This window comes from Oncorhynchus clarkii, unplaced genomic scaffold (assembly GCF_045791955.1).
Source record: "Oncorhynchus clarkii lewisi isolate Uvic-CL-2024 unplaced genomic scaffold, UVic_Ocla_1.0 unplaced_contig_3539_pilon_pilon, whole genome shotgun sequence".
Lineage (NCBI taxonomy): Eukaryota > Metazoa > Chordata > Actinopteri > Salmoniformes > Salmonidae > Oncorhynchus > Oncorhynchus clarkii.
Genome location: NW_027260942.1, coordinates 81,337 through 105,435, shown reverse-complemented (window position 1 = coordinate 105,435; position 24,099 = coordinate 81,337). Strand labels below are relative to the sequence as shown.

At 45.3% G+C, this 24,099-nt stretch overlaps 1 protein-coding gene across 1 annotated transcript in view; it reads right to left on the bottom strand.

Moving 5' to 3' along the window:
- Nucleotides 1-24,099, bottom strand: part of LOC139402470 (protein unc-80 homolog) — a gene marked incomplete at its 3' end in the record, with an annotated part of 30,203 nt that extends 6,104 nt beyond the window's left edge. The window contains exons 1-17 of the mRNA XM_071146431.1: nt 23,941-24,099; nt 23,234-23,282; nt 22,535-22,691; nt 20,387-20,739; nt 20,116-20,239; nt 19,642-19,706; nt 19,085-19,230; nt 10,188-10,461; nt 9,383-9,517; nt 8,768-8,978; nt 7,320-7,469; nt 6,552-6,820; nt 5,495-5,854; nt 4,827-4,958; nt 4,401-4,548; nt 2,954-2,968; nt 1,762-1,910 (exon numbers count right to left, since the gene is read on the bottom strand). Coding sequence (XP_071002532.1) covers nt 1,762-1,910; nt 2,954-2,968; nt 4,401-4,548; nt 4,827-4,958; nt 5,495-5,854; nt 6,552-6,820; nt 7,320-7,469; nt 8,768-8,978; nt 9,383-9,517; nt 10,188-10,461; nt 19,085-19,230; nt 19,642-19,706; nt 20,116-20,239; nt 20,387-20,739; nt 22,535-22,691; nt 23,234-23,282; nt 23,941-24,032 — 2,829 coding nt within the window. The remainder of the gene's footprint in view (nt 1-1,761; nt 1,911-2,953; nt 2,969-4,400; nt 4,549-4,826; nt 4,959-5,494; nt 5,855-6,551; nt 6,821-7,319; nt 7,470-8,767; nt 8,979-9,382; nt 9,518-10,187; nt 10,462-19,084; nt 19,231-19,641; nt 19,707-20,115; nt 20,240-20,386; nt 20,740-22,534; nt 22,692-23,233; nt 23,283-23,940) is intronic.

Here is a 24,099-nt window from a genome sequence, read left to right as displayed (position 1 = left end):
TCCACAGAGCTGCCACCATGTTACCCTGCTCCACAGAGCTGCCACCATGTTACCCTGCTCCACAGAGCTGCCACCATGAAACCATGTTACCCTGCTCCACAGAGCTGCCACCATGCCACCATGTTAACCTGCTCCACAGAGCTGCCACCATGATACCTCCACAGAGCTGCCACCATGTTACCCTGCTCCACAGAGCTGCCACCATGTTAACCTGCTCCACAGAGCTGCCACCATGTTACCCTGCTCCACAGAGCTGCCACCATGTTACCCTGCTCCACAGAGCTGCCACCATGTTACCCTGCTCCACAGAGCTGCCACCATGATACCCTGCTCCACAGAGCTGCCACCATGTTACCCTGCTCCACAGAGCTGCCACCATGTTATCCTGCTCCACAGAGCTGCCACCATGCTACCCTGCTCCACAGAGCTGCCACCATGCCAAATCTCTTGCTTTGGACTGAGAGTAGGGATGAAAACTACTGGAAATGCAATGGTGAGAGTATATTACAAGAGCACTATACAGAATATATATATGATCCTGTGGTCTGAATGAAACAGCAGTGAGCCTTACACACTCTGGTACAGTGATTTTATAGTTACTTCCAGGTGAGTAAGTTAAAAAACACAATCATGGAAAAGATGGTGTGAATATAAGCATGCTGTCTTAGATAGGGTGTACAAGACATGAACATGCTCAGAAATTGTACATTTGTTTATGCATATTTACTTTATGAATGACACTTGGTAGACAATTTATTATTCCAGAATGTGGTTTAGACAAATTGTTCATTAGTGCACAGCTCGTCAGAGACAGCATTCATAATTCATTAGGAGTCTATTACCACACGTAGCAGAATGACCCTTTAATAATTGAACAGGACACACCGCGTAGTCATTGATGTGATTGTTGAACACACTCACGCCCAGCATGCCTTCTGTGTAGGCTACAGTAGATGTTTTCTGTTGCAAAATGCTTTGCTACGGCGTGCCCTACTGAACAACAACCAGACGGGGAAATGGCTATAAGACATAGAGAGAAACAGAAAAAAAGAGACAAAGACAGAGAGAGATAGAGTGTGTGTGTGTGTGTGTGTGTGTGTGTGTGTGTGTGTGTGTGTGTGTGTGTGTGTGTGTGTGTGTGTGTGTGTGTGTGTGTGTGTGTGTGTGTGTGTGTGTGTGTGTGTGTGACATAGACAGAGAGAAAGACAGAGAGAGACAGAGAGAGACAGAGAGAGACAGAGAGAGAGAGAGAGAGAGAGAGAGAGAGAGACAGAGACAGAGAGAGAGAGAGAGAGAGAGAGAGAGAGAGACAGAGACAGAGACAGAGACAGAGAGACAGAGAGAGACAGAAAGAGAGAGACAGAGACAGAGAGAGAGAGAGAGAGAGAGAGAGAGAGAGAGAGAGACAGAGACAGAGACAGAGAGAGACAGAAAGAGAGACAGAGAGAGAGAGAGAGAGAGAGAGAGACAAAGACAGAGAGAGAGAGAGAGAGAGAGAGAGAGAGACAGAGAGAGAGAGAGAGAGAGAGACAGAGAGACAGAGAGAGAGAGACAGAGACAGAGAGAGAGAGAGAGAGAGAGAGAGAGAGAGAGAGAGAGACAGAGACAGAGACAGAGACAGAGACAGAGAGACAGAGACAGAGACAGAGACAGAAAGAGAGAGAGAGACAGAGAGAGAGAGAGAGAGAGAGAGAGAGAGAGAGACAGAGACACAGAGACAGAGAGAGACAGAGAGAGAGAGAGATATAGAGACATGCTCACCAGGTTCTCAGGGCTGTGCAGCTCGTGCGTGGTGGAAGCACAGCGAGTAATCAGAGACTTGAACATGCAGCCCACCACCACTGCCTCCATGTTCTGGGCCAGTGACTTGTTGTCCCCCGTGGTGAAGTTGTTCCCGAACCCGGCCTTATCTTTGAGCAAGGTGGAGGCGGGAGAGACCAAACATTGCACAGGGGTGATACAGGTCAGAGCAGTAGAAAATGGGTACAAAATGGACACTTACCTAGGTTACTGTATAAAACAATTGAGCTGAAATAAACTCTAAGAAAAGGGAAGGGTACAGGGGCAAGGGGACAAGGACAGGGGGACAGGGGACAGAGGGCACAAAATCATAAGCATGGATGAGAAGCAAACTGAAAAGGGATCAGGGTTCCGATAAGGATACATGCACGTGACTAAGGCCTGCTAGAGTCAAGGATCTGATCTACGATCTGTAGCAACGTCAGAGGGGAACGACATCTCTGAAGATGTCAACTTAATAGACTTGTTTATTGTATTGAATGTAATAGAATCAACTTGATTGACTTGTTTATTGTATTGAATTTAATAGAATCAACTTGATTGATTCCCAACTTGATTGATTCAAAATTGGATTTGTCACCATAGATATCAGAGCAGGTGGTTCTAGATTCAACCATCGGTCTAAATAATGTAATTAACTTGATATAATTAATTGAATTAATTGATTCTTAAATACTTTTTTTGTTTGTTTGTTAATAGATATATAGATAGATAGATTAGATATATAGATTAGATATATAGATAGATAGATAAATAGATTAGATACCTTAGATATATAGATAAATAGATATATAGATAAATAGATTAGATATATAGATTAGATACCTTAGCTATATAGATAAATAGATTAGATATATAGATAAATAGATTAGATATATAGATACATAGATTAGATAGATTAGATAGATACATAGATTAGATAGATTAGATAGATTTGATAGATTAATAAATTAGATAGATTTGATAAATAGATTAATAGATTTGAGAGATTAATAGATTAGATAGATTTGATAGATTGCCACTTTAGACAAGAGTGAGGGTGTGCAGAAATGGGAGCAGTGCCTAGAAGGAATGGTGATCTGATCGGGGCAGTTCATTTAGATATTAGTGTATCTACCGATGGTTCTTTTTTTCACCCTCCTGGACCTCTCACCTGCACTGCCGTACTCTGCAAGAGAAGAGATGCGGTACACAAGTTGATGATGTTCAGGCCAGCAGCACACACATGTACGTGTACAAAAAGTACACGGCACCCCCACACCACCGGACGTAGGGGAACTTACAGTACACACACACACACACACACACACACACAGACTCACACCACTTAACTGACTTACAATAAAGAACCTAAAAGGGGTGACCCGTGCACTTTCGTTAATAAAGCCCCCATCAGTTCAGTAACTTGCCAATGATACAGTTCAATCAGAAAATCAAGTGGTCATTTCACTGACCAAAAAATAGAGCTATGATATTACAGTCATTACGGTTTTTAATTCATTTTGAGCCATACAGCCATAGATAGAGATGTGATGAGCACCACACAGCATCGGATTGGCAAGTGTACAGAGTGGATGAGTGAGTGGAGGGAGGGGGGAACACCGCTTGTTTAGGTGGATGGGGGCGGGACAGAGGGAGGGAAGGCAGGACAGATGAGTGGAGGGAGGAGGGGAACATGGCTTGTTGAGGTGGATGGGGGCGGGACAGAGGGAGGGAAGGCAGGACAGATGAGTGGAGGGAGGAGGGGAACATGGCTTGTTGAGGTGGATGGGGGCGGGACAGAGGGAGGGAAGGCAGGACAGATGAGTGGAGGGAAGAGGGGAACATGGCTTGTTGAGGTGGACGGGGGCGGGACAGAGGGAGGGAAGGCAGGACAGATGAGTGGAGGGAGGAGGGGAACATGGCTTGTTTAGGTGGATGGGGGCGGGACAGAGGGAGGGAAGGCAGGACAGATGAGTGGAGGGAGGAGGGTGACAGAACAGACACAGAAACAGAGAGACAGCCGGTGGGTAAACATTGAGCGCTCTGGGATGCTTGGAGGTATGAGTGAGGTCAGATTCAGCATCGTGAAGCAGAGTGGACTGGATTATGGTAGAAGATACTTTAAGTATTAGTCGTCTGTCAATCTCATTGTCTACTGTTTGTTTTTAATCTGGAGATTGAAACTCTGCTGGACATTACATTTTAATGATTGCTATAAGAATGTGATTATATACATTCATTCATTTAAATGTTTAGTGTGATTTGATTGTTGTGATAGATTAGAATGAATTACAAAATGTATGATTTAGTTTTAGAGAAGTCGACTCACCAATTCACCTGATTAAACCCATAGCATTTCTAAATACTTTACGATTAAATATATTATTTGAAACATTTTATGATTTTGGAGAATAATACAAACCCCTCTGCAAGGACAAACAAGAGTGATCAGTGAATTGTGTGATGTCAGTGGAGGCTGATTGGATGAGTTGCATAGCGTGACTTCATCAGTCCTACCATCAGAGAGGTTGAGAGAGGTGTGTGAGGCTGATGTGTGTGGTTAGCCGTGGCTCCATAGCAACACACACACACTCGGCGCATGCCTCACAAACACTTACTGTTGGTGATGGGCTCCATGCAGAAGCCTAGGAGTGCGTGCAGGAAGTCCACGATGTTGTTGAGCGAGTCCTTGTTGACGTAGTCCCTCATGGTCTGACGGAACTGCAGCTTGTCCAGCTTATACAGGTTGGTCAGGCAGTTTTGGGCCTGTATGGGGAACAAGGGGAACAGTAGATCCAAAATGAAGGATGTCTCAGATTCAAACAGCTATCTCAACCGGAGCCAAAATGGATGATGGTTTCCATTCACTCTGATAAAGCCCCTAAACAATCCAACAGGTCCTATGTTGTCAAATGCTACTGTTTCTTGGACCAGGTCTCTCTCTTGCGAAATAGGTTTTTACCTCAGTGAAAATATAAATATATAACTAAATAAAGTTCATTTAATTCAATTTTGTTAAAGGGGCAATCTGTGAGTTGTCTGACCTGCATGCGGAGCCGGTCCCCTGAGAGTCCTCTGTGGCCCTCCCCACAGCCGTAGGCACAGCCCAGAGACTTGACCATCTTGATCAGCATGGTAAGAGCCAGCCTGTGGGTACTCAGTGAAGAGCCGTCCTCCTTGGTGTTAAACAGAAGGCACAGGGTATTACATGCTACATATAACATTCACACAAGTTGACAGGTTATTACTCACACCAACACATCATGTTTTATTTTGTGTTTTGTTCTAGTAGAATGACATCTATAATATGCTCTGTTCTATCTAATATACAGGTAATTATCTCTCTGTGGCCTTCTGTACCACTATTGTTTGTGCAGACAGGCTCTGATGAAGGTCGACTGGCCGAAAGCTCATCCACAATTAAAGAAATTTGCATCTGACTAGAAGTGTGTGGCGATGTTTTCCTGTTTCTGTACGGGCATGTAAAATGAGATCCGTTACAAGATGTATACAGCCTGTCTTTTTACTGTTGTTTTATTGCTTTACCTACCTATTGTTCACCTAACACCTTTTTTGCACTATTGGTTAGAGCCTGTAAGTAAACACAAGGTCTACTACACCTGTTGTATTCAGCGCACATGACAAATAAACTTTGATTTGATTTGAGAAAAATGTAAAAGTTGAAAGCTCATAGACGTATTCTCACACCCACCTTGCTGTCTTTCTCCTTATTGTTCTTCACATCGTCCTTGCTTCCTCCTCCGCTCCCTCCTCCACTTCCCCCACCTCCTCCTCCATCCCCCCCTCCTCCTCCTCCTCCACCCCCTCCTCCTGGTGCCGCCCCGCTGCACCCTCCAGACACGCCCCCTTGGGCGCCGCTCAGGCTCTGATTGGCCCCCTCCTTCGGGAGGCGTGTCTCATCGTTCTCCTTGTCGTCGGGCTTGGAGAGCTTCTTTCCCATGCCCGGCACTACCCCCAGCTGCAGCAGGCAGTCGATGATGTTGAGCGACACGTCACAGATGCGTGAGCTGATGTCGTGGGTCAGCACGGCGTAGACCGCCCGCAGGATGGCCTGGGAGGGGTAGACGGGGAGACAAAGGGAGACAGAGGGGTCAGTGTCAGGGGTTGGACACATTCAAATGAAGTGCATCCATCCATCACACCATCCATCCATCACACTATCCATCCATCACACCATCCATCCATCACACCATCCATCCAACACACCATCCATCACACAATCCATCCATCACACCATCCATCCATCACACCATCCATCCATCACACCATCCATCCAACACACCATCCATCACACCATCCATCCATCACACCATCCATCCATCACACCATCCATCCATCACACCATCCATCCATCACACCATCCATCCATCACACCATCCATCCATCACACCATCCATCCATCACACCATCCATCCAACATTCTCCAAGCTTCCCTACTAATTCCTCCCCAAGTGTTGTCCAGGCAGGAACCAGGCAGGAACCAGGCAGGACATTTACTTGACTGTGATATGTGGTTGTCTCACCTAGCTACCTTAAAGATGAATGCACTAACTGTAAGTCGCTTCTGGATAAGAGCGTTTTCTAAATGACTACATAGTAAATAGAGCCCAATGGTTCAGTAATGCCATGGTAGTGTGAGCCATCCTACTGGAGTTATGATATATAGTGAACCTGGTTATTCCTCCAGTACAGAAACCCTGTCAGAGACCTCAGACCAACAGGTGACACTCTTTATCACTGCCCCTCACCGTAAGGTCCAGCATGCCATTCTTCAGGATGAAGTTGTTAGTGCCCTCGATGTTGTCTCCCTCCTCCAGGCATGAGTAGTTGATACACGAGTCGGTGAAGCTCCGGGGCAGGTTGGCGCACGCCAGCGTCTCGTGGGGCATCTCTGGGATGGGTACAGGGTTACACAGCTTTTTCATGTGTTCGGTGAAGAAGTCGGCATAGCCCACGTTGAAGGACGCTACTGTGGTGTTGAACGTCGCCATGGTGATGGTGGAGATCTGTGAACGCACTGGGGGCGGAGGGGTGGGAGGAGAGGAGGTGAGGGGGTGGAGACATTCACAGATTTAGAGAAAATGTATATTTTGGATGGATGAATAGATGGATAGAGGGAGGGATGGAAGGAAGGATTGATGGAAGGCTTGATGGATAAAGGGATGGATGGATGATGGAGTGATGGATGAGTGGATGGATGGAGTGATAGATAGATGGATGGATATTTCATTGAAGGTGTTCAGTTCATAACTGTGGGTGATGACAGAATATGGGTGTATGGACTCTCTTACCCTCCCCCTTGGTGTGTACAGTGTTGTGGGTGTAAAGACTATGACCCTCCCCCTTGGTGTCAACGGTGTTGTGGGTGTAAAGACTATGACCCTCCCCCTTGGTGTCAACGGTGTTGTGGGTGTATAGACTCTGACCCTCGCCCTTGGCATGAACGGTGTTGTGGGTGTATAGATTCTTAGCCTCCCCCTTGGCGTGAACGGTGTGGTGGGTGTATAGACTCTTACCCTCCCCCTTGGCGTGAACGGTGTTGTCTCCGTGGCTGTTGGAGTGGTCTGGCATGTCTCTGAGCAGGGAGTGATGGGAGTGTGAGTGTTTAGCACTCAGGTTGTCTGTGTCTGCAGCCGTGTCTGTGCTCCCTCGCCGCGTCAACTTACCTAAAACACCAACAAACACACAACTCTGAGTGAAAGACACCGGCACACAGCATTACAACCAAACACACACTCATTCACTCAACCAAACTCACGTTCCTCTTCCCTGCCTTTTAAGACTGCCTAATAGCCAAATAAGCTCACTGTCATTGCCACAAAACAATGCATACCACATCCTACTGTACCAGTTAACCCACATCTGTGCATTAAGAAAGTAGGGCTAAAAGTTTAGGGCTTTTAAACTAATGGTCACATTCCAATGAGAAAGTCCCTTTTTCTGTGCACCTTTTGCAAAACATTAGAAGCAACAACCTTTCCTAACAACCAGACAAACATTAAGTTAATTAGGCTGACCCAGTTCAGCTGCTGTCAGGGGACTAACTCCTCTGACTTGGTTTCTCAAATGACTCCCTCACCTGGTTCACCAACTACTTTGCAGACAGAGTTCAGTGTGTCAAATCGGAGGGTCTGTTGTCCTCACGCCATTTGCACCCACTGTATATAGACTTTATTTTTTTCCTATTGTGTTATTGACTGTACGCTTGTTTACTCTATGTGTAACTCTGTGTTGTTGTTTCTGTCGCACTGCTTTGCTTTATCTTAGCCAGGTTGCAGTTGTAAATGAGAACTTGTTCTCAACTAGCCTACCTGGTTAAATAAAGGTGAAATAAAATAAAAAATGTAAACTCAGCTAATGAGAGCCAGGGGACTAACTCCTCTGACTCAGCTAATGAGAGCCAGGGGACTAACTCCTCTGACTCAGCTAATGAGAGCCAGGGGACTAACTCCTCTGACTCAGCTAATGAGAGCCAGGGGACTAACTCCTCTGACTCAGCTAATGAGAGCCAGGGGACTAACTCCTCTGACTCAGCTAATGAGAGCCAGGGGACTAACTCCTCTGACTCAGCTAATGAGAGCCAGGGGACTAACTCCTCTGACTCAGCTAATGAGAGCCAGTCATTTTCCCTGTACTTTTTAAGTTCCTATTGATATAAAATGGATATATCAATAGATGGATAGACGTGAATAGTACAATCTATTGATAGAGATGATCTATCAGCAGAAAGACAGAGATAAAACAGTGAGTGGGTAGTGTTGGTCATATACAGACCTGGGTTCAAATACTATTCGAAATCATTTCAAATATTTTATCTGGGCTTGAGTTTGCCTGGTGCCATGGATCCAATAGAAAACCACGCCCATCTGGCACTCCAGGCAGGCTAAAGCAAGCGCTCAAACTAACGCTTAAACATGTTTCAAAGAATTTCAAAAAGTGTTTGAACCCAGATCTGGTATGGTACCCATGATGGTAGCCTGCCAGCCCCCGCGCTCCAGCGCCCGCCGGTCGTCGCCAGAGAAGCTGGCGAAGGAGAAGGTGGATCGGGTGGGGGACACATCCAGGTGGTCCTCGTGGAGCAGGAAGGGCACACCCATGCGGCGCTGGCGCTTCTTGCCCGTGTGGTGGAACGGGATGGAGCCCTTACGCTCACGGTCCTCCCGCCGGTTCTTGAACTGTACCACGGTCGGTAGGAGGAGACACAAGACAAACACATTCATTCTAAATGTTATAACTACAGCAGGGCTTTGTTTCCACCTAGCAAGAGTCAGCTGCGTATAATGGTACATTGATTGAGAGGTCGAAACATATTAAAAGGTCAAATGAATAAAAGGGAGAGAAAATGTCGGCCAAATGTTTGAAATGATTTACAAAGACAAAGAAGACAATGATAGATGTGAGGAGAGAGGGCCCAATACCCAGAGAGAGAGAGAGAGAAAGACAGATAAATAGAGAGAGAGAGAGAGAGAAAGACAGAGACAGAGAAAGAGAGAGAGAGAGAGAAACAGAGAGACTAATAGAAAGATAATATAATAAAGGCAGGTTTTAGAACTTGTACATGTATCTCCATGCATCTCACCTTTTTAAAGAGGTTCATCCCCAGGTCAGAGGAAAGGTCGGGTACAGCCTGTCTGCGCAGGTTGGTCAGGGACACCTTAGAGAAGGTCTCTGAGCTGAGGGACTTATCCTCCTCATTGCATTTCAGACTCATGTCCTTATATGGGCAGAGGGCACAGGGGTCAAGAGTGAATGACAGGTGTCAATCAGGGATATAGTGTAGCAATAGGATGTTTTACTGCACAGAGACAGTCAACTTTGTTCCTATACAGTATTTAAGATGGCATAACTATGGTAAAACCTGAACCACTTGATAATACTGTAATAAGAGCTACAATATAAGGCATTATACTATATAGGGATTACAAACTGGGTGGTTCAAGTCCTGAATGCTGATTGGCTGAAAGCCGTGGTATATCAAACCGTATACCAGGGATATGTTTTTACTGGTCTAATTACGTTGGTAATTAGTTTAGAAAAGCAGTAAGGCACCTCGAGGGTTTGTGGTATATGGCCAATATAACACGGCGAAGGGCTGTATCCAGGCACTCCACGTTGTGTCATGCATAAGAACAGCCCGTAGCCGTGGTATATTTGCCATATACCACACCCCCCGGGCCGTACTGCTTAATTATACTATACTATATACTATACTATATAGGGCATACTATATAGGGCATTTAACTGTTGTATTACTACAAATACTACTACTTATACTAGTACTAGTATTACCTGTGTCTTATGGCTTTACAGTACTGTAGTTATAACACCATATAATACTGTAGTATTAACTAATGATTGACATAAACACAATGGTTATAACCCACCTGAGTCTTGTGGGTGTTGACGAGAGAGGGGGCGGTGGCCACCATGGAGCTGCTGCGAGGGCGGGGCAGGGGCGGGACCAGTGGCTCCGGCGGGCGTTCCGGGCGCTCCTCCAGGATCTGACGCAGGCGCTGCAGGTAGAACATGAGGGCCCAGTGCACCCCCTCCTCTGTCCAGTGGGGCTGCAACAGGCAGCGCAGGACTGCCACGTCAAAGTAGGTGGCGTAGCGGGCACGCTGGGCCAGGGAGACGGAGATGCCCGCTGGGGCAGAGGTCCTGGGGGAGACAAGTACAGGGAGAGAGGGAGGGGGAGGGGGAGACAAGGTACAGGGAGAGAGGGAGGGGGAGAGAGGGAGGGGAGGGAGAGAGAGAGGGTGGGAGGAAGTTAGTGACATGAATCTGTAAAGCCCTTTTGATATCAGCAGTTATCACAATGTGCCTTACAGTAACCCGGCCTGGACCCGGCCTAGACCCGGCCTGGACCCGGCCTGGACCCGGCCTGGACCCGGCCTTTTGCAAATAGTTGTTAAAGGCAGGACTTGTTACTGTAGTTTATGATTTGTAAACAGCCTAACTGAGCTCAAATGATCAAATCAGCACCTCCAAAAAAAAACTAGATTGATGTCTGATATTATGTTCTAGCTCTGCAAAGAACAATCTGTAAATCTCTGACTGAAATCACTTGCATCTGCCTCAAATGAAATTACCAGTCCCCATCATTTCCTGCCACGTTCATCACTTACAGTGCGTTCAGAATTTATTCACAGACCCCTTGACTTTTTCCACATTTTGTTACGTTACAGCCATATTCTAAAATTGATTTAATTGTTTTTTTACCTCATCAATCTAAACACAATACCCCTTAATGACAAGCAAAAACAGGGTTTTAGAAATGTTTGCAAATGTATAAAAAAATAAAAAGTGGAAATATCACATTTACATAATTAATTATTCAGACCCTTTACTCAGTACTTTGCTGAAGCAGCCTGGAGTATGACGCTACAAGCTCGGCACACCTGTATTTGGGGAACTGTAACGTAAATATGGACAGTTATTCTAACATGGTCAATGTGCACATTAGAATTTGGTTAGGACCACACATCTTTGCATCCTCGACTTGGATGTTCTGTTACTATGAATTACCACATTCTAAATGTGATTTCTGTCATTCTGAGCACCGTGGGTGAACACCCTAGTCATGCTACGCACCCATATGGGTCCGGTCAATTTCTCAAATGTCCGGTAAATTAAAATGTTAATGGTAACCCTGAGACACACACACACACACACACACACACACACACACACACACACACACACACACACACACACACACACACACACTAGGGCCTGTTAAAATAGAGATGTACGGTGAAATCTATTGTATAGAACAGAACAGGCTCTCGGTCGTTCTCCTCTGTCCCTTCCTCCCCCAGGGTTCCTCCATGACCAAGCAGCTTGGTACTCAGGCTTACCTGGAGCGATCACCTCAGAGAACAGTATCTACAGTGGTCTGTATTTGGGGAGTTTCTCCCATTGTTCTCTACAGATCCTCTCAAGCTCTGTCAGGTTGGATGGGGAGCGACGCTGCACAGCTATTTTCAGGTCTCTCCAGAGATGTTAGATCGGGTTCAAGTCTGAGCTCTGGCTGGGCCACTCGAGGACATTCAGAGACATGTCCCGAAGCCACTCCTGCGTTGTCTTCGCTGTGTTCTTAGCGTCGTTGTCCAGTTGGAAGGTGAACCTTCGCCCCAGTCTGAGGTCCTGAGCGCTCTGGAGACAGGTTTTCATCAAGGATCTCTCTGTACTTCGCTCTGTTCATCTTTCCCTCGATCCTGACTAGACTCCCAGTCCCTGCAGCTGAAAAACATCCCCAGAAGTAACGCTTGGTATTCAGGCCAAAGAGTTCAGTCTTGGTTTCATCAGACCTGAGAATCTTGTTTCTTATGGTCTGAGAGTCCTTTAGGTGGGCTGTCATGCATTTTATTGAGCAGTGGCTTCCGTCTGACAACTCGACCATAAAGGCCTGATTGGTGGATTGCTGCAGAGATGGTTGTCCTTCTGGAAGGTTCTCCCATCTCCACAGAGGAACTCTGGAGCTCTGCCAGAGTGACCATCAGGTTCCTGGTCACCTGCCTGACCAAGTCACTTCTCCCCCGATTGCTCAGTTTGGCCAGACGGCCAGCTCTAGGAAGAGTTTTGTTGGTTGCAAACTTCTTCCATTTAAGAATGATGGAGGACACTGTGTTCTTGGGGACCTTCAATGCTGCATAAACTTTTTGGTAACCTTCCCCAGATCTGTGTCTCGACACAATCTTGTCTCGGACAATTCCTTTGACCTCATGGCTTGGTTTTCGCTCTGACATGCACTGTCAACTGTGGGACCTTATATAGACAGGTGTCTGTCTGCCTTTCCAAATCATGTCCAATCAATTGTATTTACCACAGAGGGACTACAATCAAGTTGTAGAAACATCTCAAGGATGATCAATGGAAACAGGATGCATGTAGCATGTGTTAAACAACAAGGCCCTGTAGCATGTGTTAAACAACAAGGCCCTGTAGCATGTGCTAAACAACAAGGCCCTGTAGCATGTGTTATACAACAAGGCCCTGTAGCATGTGTTAAACAACAAGGCCCTGTAGCTTGTGTCAAACAACAAGGCCCTGTAGCTTGTGTTAAACAACAAGGCCCTGTATTATGTGTTAAACAACAAGGCCCTGTAGCATGTGTTAAATAACAAGGCCCTGTAGCTTGTGTCAAACAACAAGGCCCTGTAGCTTGTGTTAAACAACAAGGCCCTGTATTATGTGTTAAACAACAAGGCCCTGTAGCATGTGTTAAATAACAAGGCCCTATAGCTTGTGTCAAACAACAAGGCCCTGCAGCGTGTGTTTCTGTGGAGATTTAGAGACTGGATTTTCAGCCTACGTGAGCCCACTATCAATAAGACTTTAGCTCAGCAGCTGAGATGAAGGTCACTGGCTGGTGGCTCATATTTATTAAGTCACACTGTAGAAAAACAGTTTACAATGAGACACGAAACCAGCTTTTCTTATTGGACATGCTCAGGGAGCCCCTCCTTGTTTCAATCTATCTTGGTTACGTTTGATGCCTTATGAATACAGCCCTGGTGCATGGCAAAGGAGCCGATATACAGGGCTACACCGCACCACAACAATAGAATGAGATTTATACTGTAGTGAAAGCAGAGAGAGGGGGAGGAGGGAGGGAGGGGGAAGCATTTCATCTTAGCTCTACTATTAAACTGAGTCGGGTTGAGACGGTCAATACTAGAAGAATCAATGTCAGAGTACAGGATGCAGGAGCAGTATCGTGTTACACTGTCTAAACGACACACGCACACTCAAAGCTTTCGGTTGGTGTTGTGGAGAGGTTGCTGTGGCGACTGAGTGACGTACATACACCCACCCCCAGGAGAGACACTGCCCAACCTGGACTCCCTCCATTGCAGCAGGGGTTGCCATGGAAACTGCATCAGCATCGCATCACAGTGGGAAGGAGTGATTGGAGTGCATGGCAACACCGGAGCTGTACGTCAGCGGTATTAATCAGGGGAGAGAGCTTATTTAGATTCACAGCTGGAAGTCCTATAAATGTGAATCTCATGAAGAGAGATGGATCGTTTCACTCTGCTGTCACACTGCATTAAGGTGAGGATAGCTGGGAGACATCTCTCTCATTCTCCATACCCAATATCCACATTAAATCAACCAGGGGTGGACTGGCCATATGGCATTTTGGTCAAATGCAAGATGGGCTGGTCGATTTTTAGCCCAGGGGGCCTCAAGAAAAAAAAATGGGCCGATGTGGGGGCCTCAAGGAAAAACATTGTCCGGTGTGTTAGAAATTACAGGGCCGATTTCTGGTCCCAGTCCGCCCCTGATGGAACCTATGATTGAATGTGTTGTATTACTGAATTCAAACACTATAGAGATCCTATTAAATTACTAGAGGGGTGATGTCATAAACCCTAAAAGTTTCAGAATGGGGTGAAAATGGCAGCCATATTGGACAGGGAGAAATCCAACCCAGTCTAATGTGAATGAATGGCGGCCATATTGGACAGGGAGAAATCCCACCCAGTCTAATGTGAATGAATGGCAGTAGAGACATAATCCTGATTTTACTGATGGAGAAAAAAAGTAAGGCATGTGATATATCAGAAATTGTGTAACAGAATTATTGTCAACTTAAAATATTGTTATAGAATTATAAATACAGTTTATACAGGTTTTATACAAAGTTTATGTATATATATAGCCTCTAAAATATATGTAAACAGACCATAAATGTCAAAATGTTTCCTTTCCTGGAAAGCTGAGAGTGCTATTATATGATACAATATCAGAATGTGTTGTATTTACAACTTGTCTAAGTCCTATCATCAACTGATTTCAGACAGTGTATGGCTGTGACTGCATTGTTTGAATGGAATGTTGGCATATTGGCATTTAATTTGAAACATTAATGGAATCATTCCTCTAAATTGTCTGGCTATCTAGCTAACAAACAAACAGTGCAGATAAATTATTCAAATTCATTATTTTACACAAACACAATATCTTATCACATCACTAGCAAACCATGGTTGAACAACTCCCTGACCAAAATGGCTGACCTTAATCCCATCATAAGAAGGTTCATGACAATTCTAGTATTCTAATTTCTAATTCTAAGGCATACTTCAGGGATAATGTCAGAGAAGCCGATGTTTGGAGGATATATTGGCATGGGTGTTATTAGGCCCGAGACGTGACCCAGTTGTTAAGTCTTTTTGTTTTGTATCTATGGACGCGACCCAGTCATTCAATCTCAATGTTCTATTGCCATACTGGCTGGCAACGTTCTTATTCCTTGCTTGCTAGCTAAACAACTATGGCTAACTTACAGTCAGGTCAAACATTGCAGTCAGAATAACAGAAAAGTAGCTGCATTTGTTTAAGCTGTTTTCTACTTAAATGTATTTAGATACCTTCATAAGAATGAGCTAATGATGTGCCATTTCTTCCGGCATAGAACATGTGCTCTCTTGTCAGGACACTGTTGTTCAGGGAAGCTAGCCAACAACACAGCTTACACATTCACTTCAAACTGAAGTTGGAAAGAGACACTGTTGTTCAGGGAAGCTAGCCAACAACACAGCTTACACATTCACTTCAAACTGAAGTTGGAAAGAGACACTGTTGTTCAGGGAAGCTAGCCAACAACACAGCTTACACATTCACTTCAAACTGAAGTTGGAAAGAGACACTGTTGTTCAGGGAAGCTAGCCAACAACACAGCTTACACATTCACTTCAAACTGAAGTTGGAAAGAGACACTGTTGTTCAGGGAAGCTAGCCAACAACACAACTTACACATAAATGCAAACTAGCTGCATTTAGATTCATTTGACATTTATTTGTATATATATCCATAAAAATTATGCCAGCAGATTCATGATTTCGACTAGTTGAGAAACGCTGCCTGCCTGTCTTGTCTCATCCCTACTCCCGACCCCTACACGTTCATTACTGTGAGACAGCTGGAGATGTCAGAGAGACAGACCGCAGGTTTTATACAAATCTCCGCTATTGAAAACCAATTGCTAGTCTATGCTTTTTACAGTGGAGATCATGTTTATACATTGTCTGGCTGGGCTAATGAGACAGTGGACTGCTCGGTCAGATGGAACAGAGTAAATAGGCATTTTAACGTCATAGATTTAGCTGGTGGTAACTTGCGGAATAGACACCGGCTTGAATGCTCTTTTAACCAATCAGCTTCCAGGATTAGACCAACCTGTTGTATAAACTCTTACATTCAACACTCACAGTTTTACCCTAAAATGAATTAATCATTAACTGGATGCATGCCAAATCATTTAAATCCAAATCGTTCTTCTTCCCCCTAAGCGGGCACAGGTTGGGCACTGGGTCTGAGGGTCAGGTTGGGCACTGGGTCTGAGGGTCAGGTTGGGCACTGGGTCTGAGGGTCAGGTTGGGCAGTGGGTCTGAGGGTCAGGTTGGGCAGTGGGTCTGAGGGTCAGGTTGGGCACTGGGTCTGAGGGTCAGGTTGGGCACTGGGTCTGAGGGTCAGGTTGGGCAGTGGGTCTGAGGGTCAGGTTGGGCAATGGGTCTGAGGGTCAGGTTGGGCACTGGGTCTGAGGGTCAGGTTGGGCAGTGGGTCTGAGGGTCATGTTGGGCACTGGGTCTGAGGGTCAGGTTGGGCATTGGGTCTGAGGGTCAGCTTGGGCAGTGGGTCTGAGGGTCAAATTGGGCAGTGGGTCTGAGGGTCAGGTTGGGCAGTGGGTCTGAGGGTCAGGTCAGCAGTGGGTGGGCAGTGGGTCTGAGGGTTAGTGGGTCTGAATTGGGCAATGTCTATCCATTATGTGCCTGCCTGATGCTCTGGGCCAATGTACAGAGTTGGAGACTGGAAGGGCCAGCATTAGACACACACACACACACACACACACACACACTGGCAGTGCCAGCATCAGACATGCACACACACACGGGCAGTGCCAGCATTAGACATGCACCATGTTAGTTTAGCATCATTACCCTGGGTAAAGTGTCTCATTGGTAAGAGCAGGCAGACAGGGAGAGACAGATCTGTTTCAGTCTCTGTCTATATCTGGTGTCTGCCTGGGAGGCTGAGAGGAACAAGTTGTAACTCATTATACTGATCATAATACACAAGGGATGGAGTGGAACCTCTGAATGAGCGCTCGGGTGTGTGTGTGTGTGTGTGTGTGTGTGTGTGTGTGTGTGTGTGTGTGTGTGTGTGTGTGTGTGTGTGTGTGTGTGTGTGTGTGTGTGTGTGTGTGTGTGTGTGTGTGTGTGTGTGTGTGTGTGTGTGTGTGTGTGCTATGATGAACAGGTGAAGCTGCAGGCTACGTTATATAACATTAATCTAGATGAATGCAGCCAGTTTGTTCTTTCTAGACTGCTATAAGGTCAACATGTACTAGTCCTGTATAATAGTAACGTTACAGTCAGTCAGGCTACATTATATAACATTAATCTAGATGAATGCAGCCAGTTTGTTCTTTCTAGACTGCTATAAGGTCAACATGTACTAGTCCTGTATAATAGTAACGTTACAGTCAGTCAGGCTACATAATGCTATAAGGTCAACATGTACTATGCATGCAGCAATGACATGACAGTTCCATTAAAGGGGCAATCTGGGATTCAAACAACAAATACAGTGGCAAGAAAAAGTATGTGAACCCTTCGGAATTATTTTCTGCAGAAATTGGTCATAAAATCAGATCTGATCTTCATCTAAGTCACAACAACAGACAAACACAGTGTGCTTAAACTAATAACACACAAATTATGGTCTTTTTCTTGTCTATATTGAATACATAATTTAAACATTCACAGTGTAGGTTGGAAAAAGTATGTGAACCCCTAGGTACTCCAAAAGCTAATTGGAGTCAGGAGTCAACTAACCTGGAGTCCAATCAATGAGACGAGATTGGAGATGTTGGTTAGACCTGCCCTGCCCCATAAAAAACTCTCACAAAATTTGAGTTTGCAATTCACAAGAAGCATAGCCTAATGTGAACCATGCCTTGAACAAAATAGATCTCAGAAGACCCAAAATTAAGAATTGTTGACTTGCATAAAGCTGGAAAGGGTTACAAAAGTATCTCTAAAAGCCTTGATGTTCATCAGTTCACGGTAAGACAAATTGTCTATAAATGGAGAAAGTTCAGCACTGTTGCTACTCTCCCTAGGAGTGGCCGTCGTGCAAAGACGACTGCAAGAGTACAGTGCAGAATGCCTCATGAGGTTAAGAAGAATCCTAGAGTGTCAGCTAAAGACAAAGAAATCTCTGGAACATTCTAACATCTCTGTTGACGAGTCTACGAAACATAAAACACTAAACAAGAATGATGTTCATGGGAGGACGGATGAAGACACTGCTGTTCAAAAAAAACATTGCTGCACGTCTGAAGTTTGCAAAATAGCATCTGGATGTTCCACAGCGCTACTGGCAAAATATTCTGTGACAGATTAAACTAAAGTTGAGTTGTTGAAGGAACACACAACACTATGTGTGGAGAAAAAAAGGCACAGCACACCAACATCAAAACCTCAACCCAACTGTAAAGTATGGTGGAGGGAGCATCATGGTTTGGAGCTGCTTTTCTGCCTCAGGGCCTGGACAGCTTGCTATCATCAAGTTTATCAAGACATTTTGCAGGAGAATGTAAGGCTATCTGTCTGTCAATTGAAGCTCAACAGAAGTTGGGTGACGCAACAGGACAACGAACCAAAACACAGAAGTAAATCAACAACAGAATGGCTTCAACAGAAGAAAATACTCCTTCTGTAGAGGCCCAGTCAGAGTCCTGACCTCAACCCGATTGAGATGCTGTGGTATGACCTCAAGAGAGCGGTTCACACCAGACATCCCAAGAATATTGCTGAACTGAACCAGTTTTATACAGAGGATCGGACCAAACTTCTTCCTGACCGTTGTGCAGGTCTGATCCTCAACTACAGAACATTTTTGGTTGAGGTTATTGCTGCCAGAGTAGGGTCAAGCAGTTATTAAAACCAAGGGTTCACATACTTTTCCCACCCTGTACTGTGAATGTTTCCACGGTGTGTTCAATAAGACATGGAAACGTATATTTTGTTTGTGTGTTATTAGTTTAAGCAGACTGTGTTTGTCTATTGTTGTGACTTAGATGAAGATCAGATCAAATTTTATGACCAGTTTATGTAGAGGTTCAGGTAATTCCAAAGGGTTCACATTCATTTCTTGCCACTGTATCTGTACCAATCCCTTTAATGTCTCCTTACTGTTCACATTTTCCATGTATCATATGTCGTGTGTGTGTGTTTTATATGAACTGCACAGTTCATAACGGCTTACTTCTTCTTGGCGATCCCTTTGTCGAGTGGAGCCTGTCGCGTTGACGGCCCACCTCTTTCCACTGAGTTGCCGCGGCGACAGCTCTGCTCTCCAGCCCCGGGGGAGGATGAATCTGATTGGGCCGTTTCACAGACCACCTGGAAACCCTGCAGACAGAGCAAATAAGAGTCTGTCAGTCAAGAGGTTTCTAGTCTCTTCTAATCAGATGCTACGCACACGCACAGATCATACCAGCAAGGGTAATTTTTTAAAACCTTTATTTAACTAGGCAAGTCATTTAAGAATAAATGATTATTTACAATGACGGCCTACCCCGGCCAAACCCGGACAACGCTGAGCCAATTGTGCGCCGTCCTATGGGACTCCCAATCATGGCTGGATGTGATACAGCCTGGATTTAAACCAGAGACTGTAGTGACACCTCTTGCACTGAGATGCAGTGCCTTAGACCTCTGCGCCACTTGGGAGTGATAACAATATTAGCAGAGGCCCTGGGGGGGAGAGGGGGCTGGAGGAGGGGTACAGCTGTCTCACTGCTGCCGAAGACGAACACTCACCATGGGGCCTTGGTTTCTGGACCCACAGGGGCTACACTGGTTGTTCACCGGGGAGTTCCTCTTGGCTGTTGACAAAACAGGTGGTAGTTTACAGAATATAATCTAACAGAATATAATCTAACAGAATATAATCTAATAGAATATAATCTAACATAATAGAATCTAATAGAATAGAATCTAATAGAATAGAATAGAATGCACTCTTAGTAAAAAGGATTCCAAAAGGGTTCTTTGGCTGTCCCCATAAGAGGTCCTTTTGAAGAACCCTTTTCGGTTCCAGGAACCCTCTATGGACAGGGCAGAAGATCCCTTTTAGGGTCTAGACTCTGTAGAATAGACTAAAATATCACTTTTGTTACTATGGTATTTGGTTTGGATATTACTAATGTCTCATGTAAAACAGCAGAGTAGAACTCATATGATTCCATAGAGTCTGTACTACACGCTTTCTTTGGTGTCCTCTGGGTGTCTCACCTGTCACAATGTTCCTCACAGGCTTGATGAGGGCAGAGAAGGCGGGGACGTCAGGTTGCCGGTGCTCCCACATTGGCTGCCATATGATGAGACCACTGGCCAATCGGAAAGTCAGATCAGACTCCTAGACAACACAGCGAAAAAGTTTACAGACACACACACACACACAGACACACACCAAAGCATTCCCAGAGCCATGAAACACAACCGCAGCATCTATCCACACATATCAATAGGGGGTAGTCCAGCAGGAAGGATGAATCAGAGGTACCTTGATGCGGTGAATGAGGGGAGCAAAGAGGAAGACAAACAGCTCCACAGTGGCCATGCTCTTGTGGAAGAGCTTGGTGCGGGCGTGCTCATCCTCCTCCAGGGACCCGCTACAGCGTGGCGCTCCTGACCCAGAACCGGTCCCTGATCCTGGGCCACCTTGGCCACCTCTGGCTGGCGGGGAACCCTGGTTCCCAATCCCCATTGGCTGGAGGAAGGCTGAGCTGCTGCTGCCTCCCGACCATCCGTGGCCCAGGCTGGGCTCCTGGTTGCACTCCTGGGCCGCCTCCAGTAGCATCCAGTGAAGGGTATGGAGCAGCTTGGTCTCCGCCACGCCCAGCTTGTCCTGGTGACCTGTGGTTAGAGGGGGGTTAGGGGTGAGGGGTCAGAGCAGGGGTGTCAAACATATGGCCTGTTCAATGCGGCCCAGTGGTGGTTTGATCACAGAGGCCCTAAACCCAGAGGCCCAACATTGCAATACTTCCGGGAACGCTTTGTGGAGCACAGAATCCGCTTAATTACTTAATAAAACCAAATCGAAACCGTGTAGAAATTATAATGGTCCGACATTTACAGTCTCTTCACTCTGTCCAGCTTGATAACAGTAATCTATTGTCTCTTCACTCTGTCCAGCTTGATAACAGTCATCTATTGTCTCTTCACTCTGTCCAGCTTGATAACAGTCATCTATTGTCTCTTCACTCTGTCCAGCTTGATAACAGTCATCTATAGTCTCTTCACTCTGTCCAGCTTGATAACAGTCATTTACAGTCTCTTCACTCTGTCCAGCTTGATAACAGTCATCTATTGTCTCTTCACTCTGTCCAGCTTGATAACAGTCATTTATAGTCTCTTCACTCTGTCCAGCTTGATAACAGTCATTTACAGTCTCTTCACTCTGTCCAGCTTGATAACAGTCATTTATAGTCTCTTCACTCTGTCCAGCTTGATAACAGTCATTTATAGTCTCTTCACTCTGTCCAGCTTGATAACAGTCATTTATAGTCTCTTCACTCTGTCCAGCTTGATAACAGTCATTTATAGTCTCTTCCCTCTGTCCAGCTTGATAACAGTCATTTACAGTCTCTTCACTCTGTCCAGCTTGATAACAGTCATTTACAGTCTCTTCACTCTGTCCAGCTTGATAACAGTCATTTATAGTCTCTTCACTCTGTCCAGCTTGATAACAGTCATTTATAGTCTCTTCACTCTGTCCAGCTTGATAACAGTCATTTATAGTCTCTTCCCTCTGTCCAGCTTGATAACAGTCATTTATAGTCTCTTCACTCTGTCCAGCTTGATAACAGTTATCGATACGAAAGCTAGACAGTTAGGGAGCATCGAAATTTCAAAAAGTAATGGATAGAGGACAAATTTTGGGAGGCAAAATAAGTTTGGCACCCCTGGATCAGAGATTAGTGTTTGATTGGTGTGATGGGATACATGGGTGTGTGTGGTGGGAGGGGGGGGTGTATTACTGTATTCATGTCTGTGTGTGTATGTCTGAGTGTGTGAATTACTGTATTCATGTCTGTATTACTGTATGCATGTCTGTGTGTGAATTACTGTATGCATGTCTGCGTGTGTGAATTACTGTATTTGTGTCTGTATTACTGTATGCGTGTCTGTATTACTGTATGCGTGTCTGTATTACTGTATTCCTGTCTGTATTACTGTATGTTAGTCTGTATTACTGTATGCGTGTCTATATTACTGTATGCGTGTCTGTATTCCTGTCTGTATTACTGTATTCCTGTCTGTATTACTGTATGTGTGTCTGTATTACTGTATGCCTGTCTGTATTACTGTATGTGTGTCTGTATTACTGTATGTGTGTCTGTATTACTGTATGCGTGTCTGTATTACTGTATGTGTGTCTGTATTACTGTATTCCTGTCTGTATTACTGTATGCGTGTCTGTATTACTGTATGCGTGTCTGTATTACTGTATTCCTGTTTGTATTACTGTATGCGTGCCAGTATTACTGTATGTGTGTCTGTATTACTGTATGCGTGTCTGCATTACTGTATTCCTGTCTGTATTACTGTATGCATGTCTGTATTACTGTATTCATGTCTGTATTACTGTATCCGTGTCTGTGTGCGTGCCTGTGCATGCATGTGTGTGTCTGCGTCCATGTGTGTTTACCCAGCTTGTTCCTGTTAGAGAGCAGGATGGCGGTGCAGTGGAGCACGTGGGGCAGGGCGGCCTGGACCAGCTCCCAGCGAGAGATGCTCTGGATGGCCTCCGACAGCACCGGGGAGAGACCGTGGAGCTTGTTTTCCACCAGCACCCGCTCAAAGGACTAGGAGAGAGACACAGTGGCCCGTATTCATTAAATGTCTCAGAGTAGGAGTGCTGATCTGGGATCAGGTCCCCCTGTCCATGTAATCCTATTTGTTATTATGTAAAAGGTAAACCTGATCCTAGATCAGCACTCATACTTGGAGATGCTTCATGAACATGGGCCAGTGACGTCTCTGAGCCAGAAACTGAAGGGCCATTGAGCGCCAGTGGATGTGGCCCATATGTGTCCTCAAGCAAAGTAATATGGCTTGGGGAAAGCAGCAAGCCTGAGTTATTGCCCAATTTACTATATGGTCATACACTCAAAGACGTGTTATTACAATGTATAGATTAATTATAAAGACGAGTTTGAACTAGCTACAATTCATAGTAATAACAGTTTAAACACAAGGACAAGGTACAGAATATAACAGATCAAACTCCAATCTGCTAAATGCAACTGGAAAATGCTCCCCTAATTCGCCGGTGCGGTGAGGCCGCGGGAGAAGCAGAGCGATGATTCATTCTAATCATAACTATTCCATTAAGAAAATGGCTTACCACACAAGATGCCTCATATTGTTTCCCCAACTTCGGCCTCAGAAACGCGCTGCAATCATGAAAACATTGGAGCGTGTTTAATTTTCATTACATCATTGATTAAAAATAATATCATTAGCTACATAGGGTAAATTGAATAGGCTGTGACGCAAATGTTGGAGCTAGATGCCAAAACGTCTTCGTGCAAGCGGCCAGTGGTATCATCCAAATGATAAAATATGATCGCTTATACCGCTCATAGCCTAGCCCTACCTCTAGAAATAACAGTGAACATACTGTATACATGTCAGATGGCTTCAGCCGTAGGTTACAGCGGATGCATGATAAGGCAATCACCTTCACCTTATCCCAACCATGTCTACAGGTGTGACATCTTAGCCTGCCCCCCCTCCTCCTCCTCTAGAACGAGAACTAGCTGTTTTTCTCAGGGTTTTTTCTTTTCATTTTGTTGTATGTATGGATGTATTGAATAGGCTACAATAGCCTAACCAAATGAACTGACGCATTGCCTGATATGACAACCCTGTCAACGGGTGTATAATGAGTAAAATGATTGACACTCACATAAAAAACCTTCTATACAGATGTAACACACATTTTAATTTACAACCTAAGGGAGCGAGTTAGCTTGGTTGACATATAATCTCACCCCCGTATATTCTGAGCAGCGGCAAACACCTGTTATCAATGACTGTCACGACACTAACCTGGTCTGCCTCCACAAGAAGGTCTGGATCGGGAACGGTATACCCTTGCCGCACTCCGTGTCGGTCTCATCCAGGCTTTTCCGCTTCACCATCTTGTCGACTTGTCGCGGTCCAGACGTAGCTGGGTCCGGTCGTCCCAGGTGATGTGATGCCTCACGA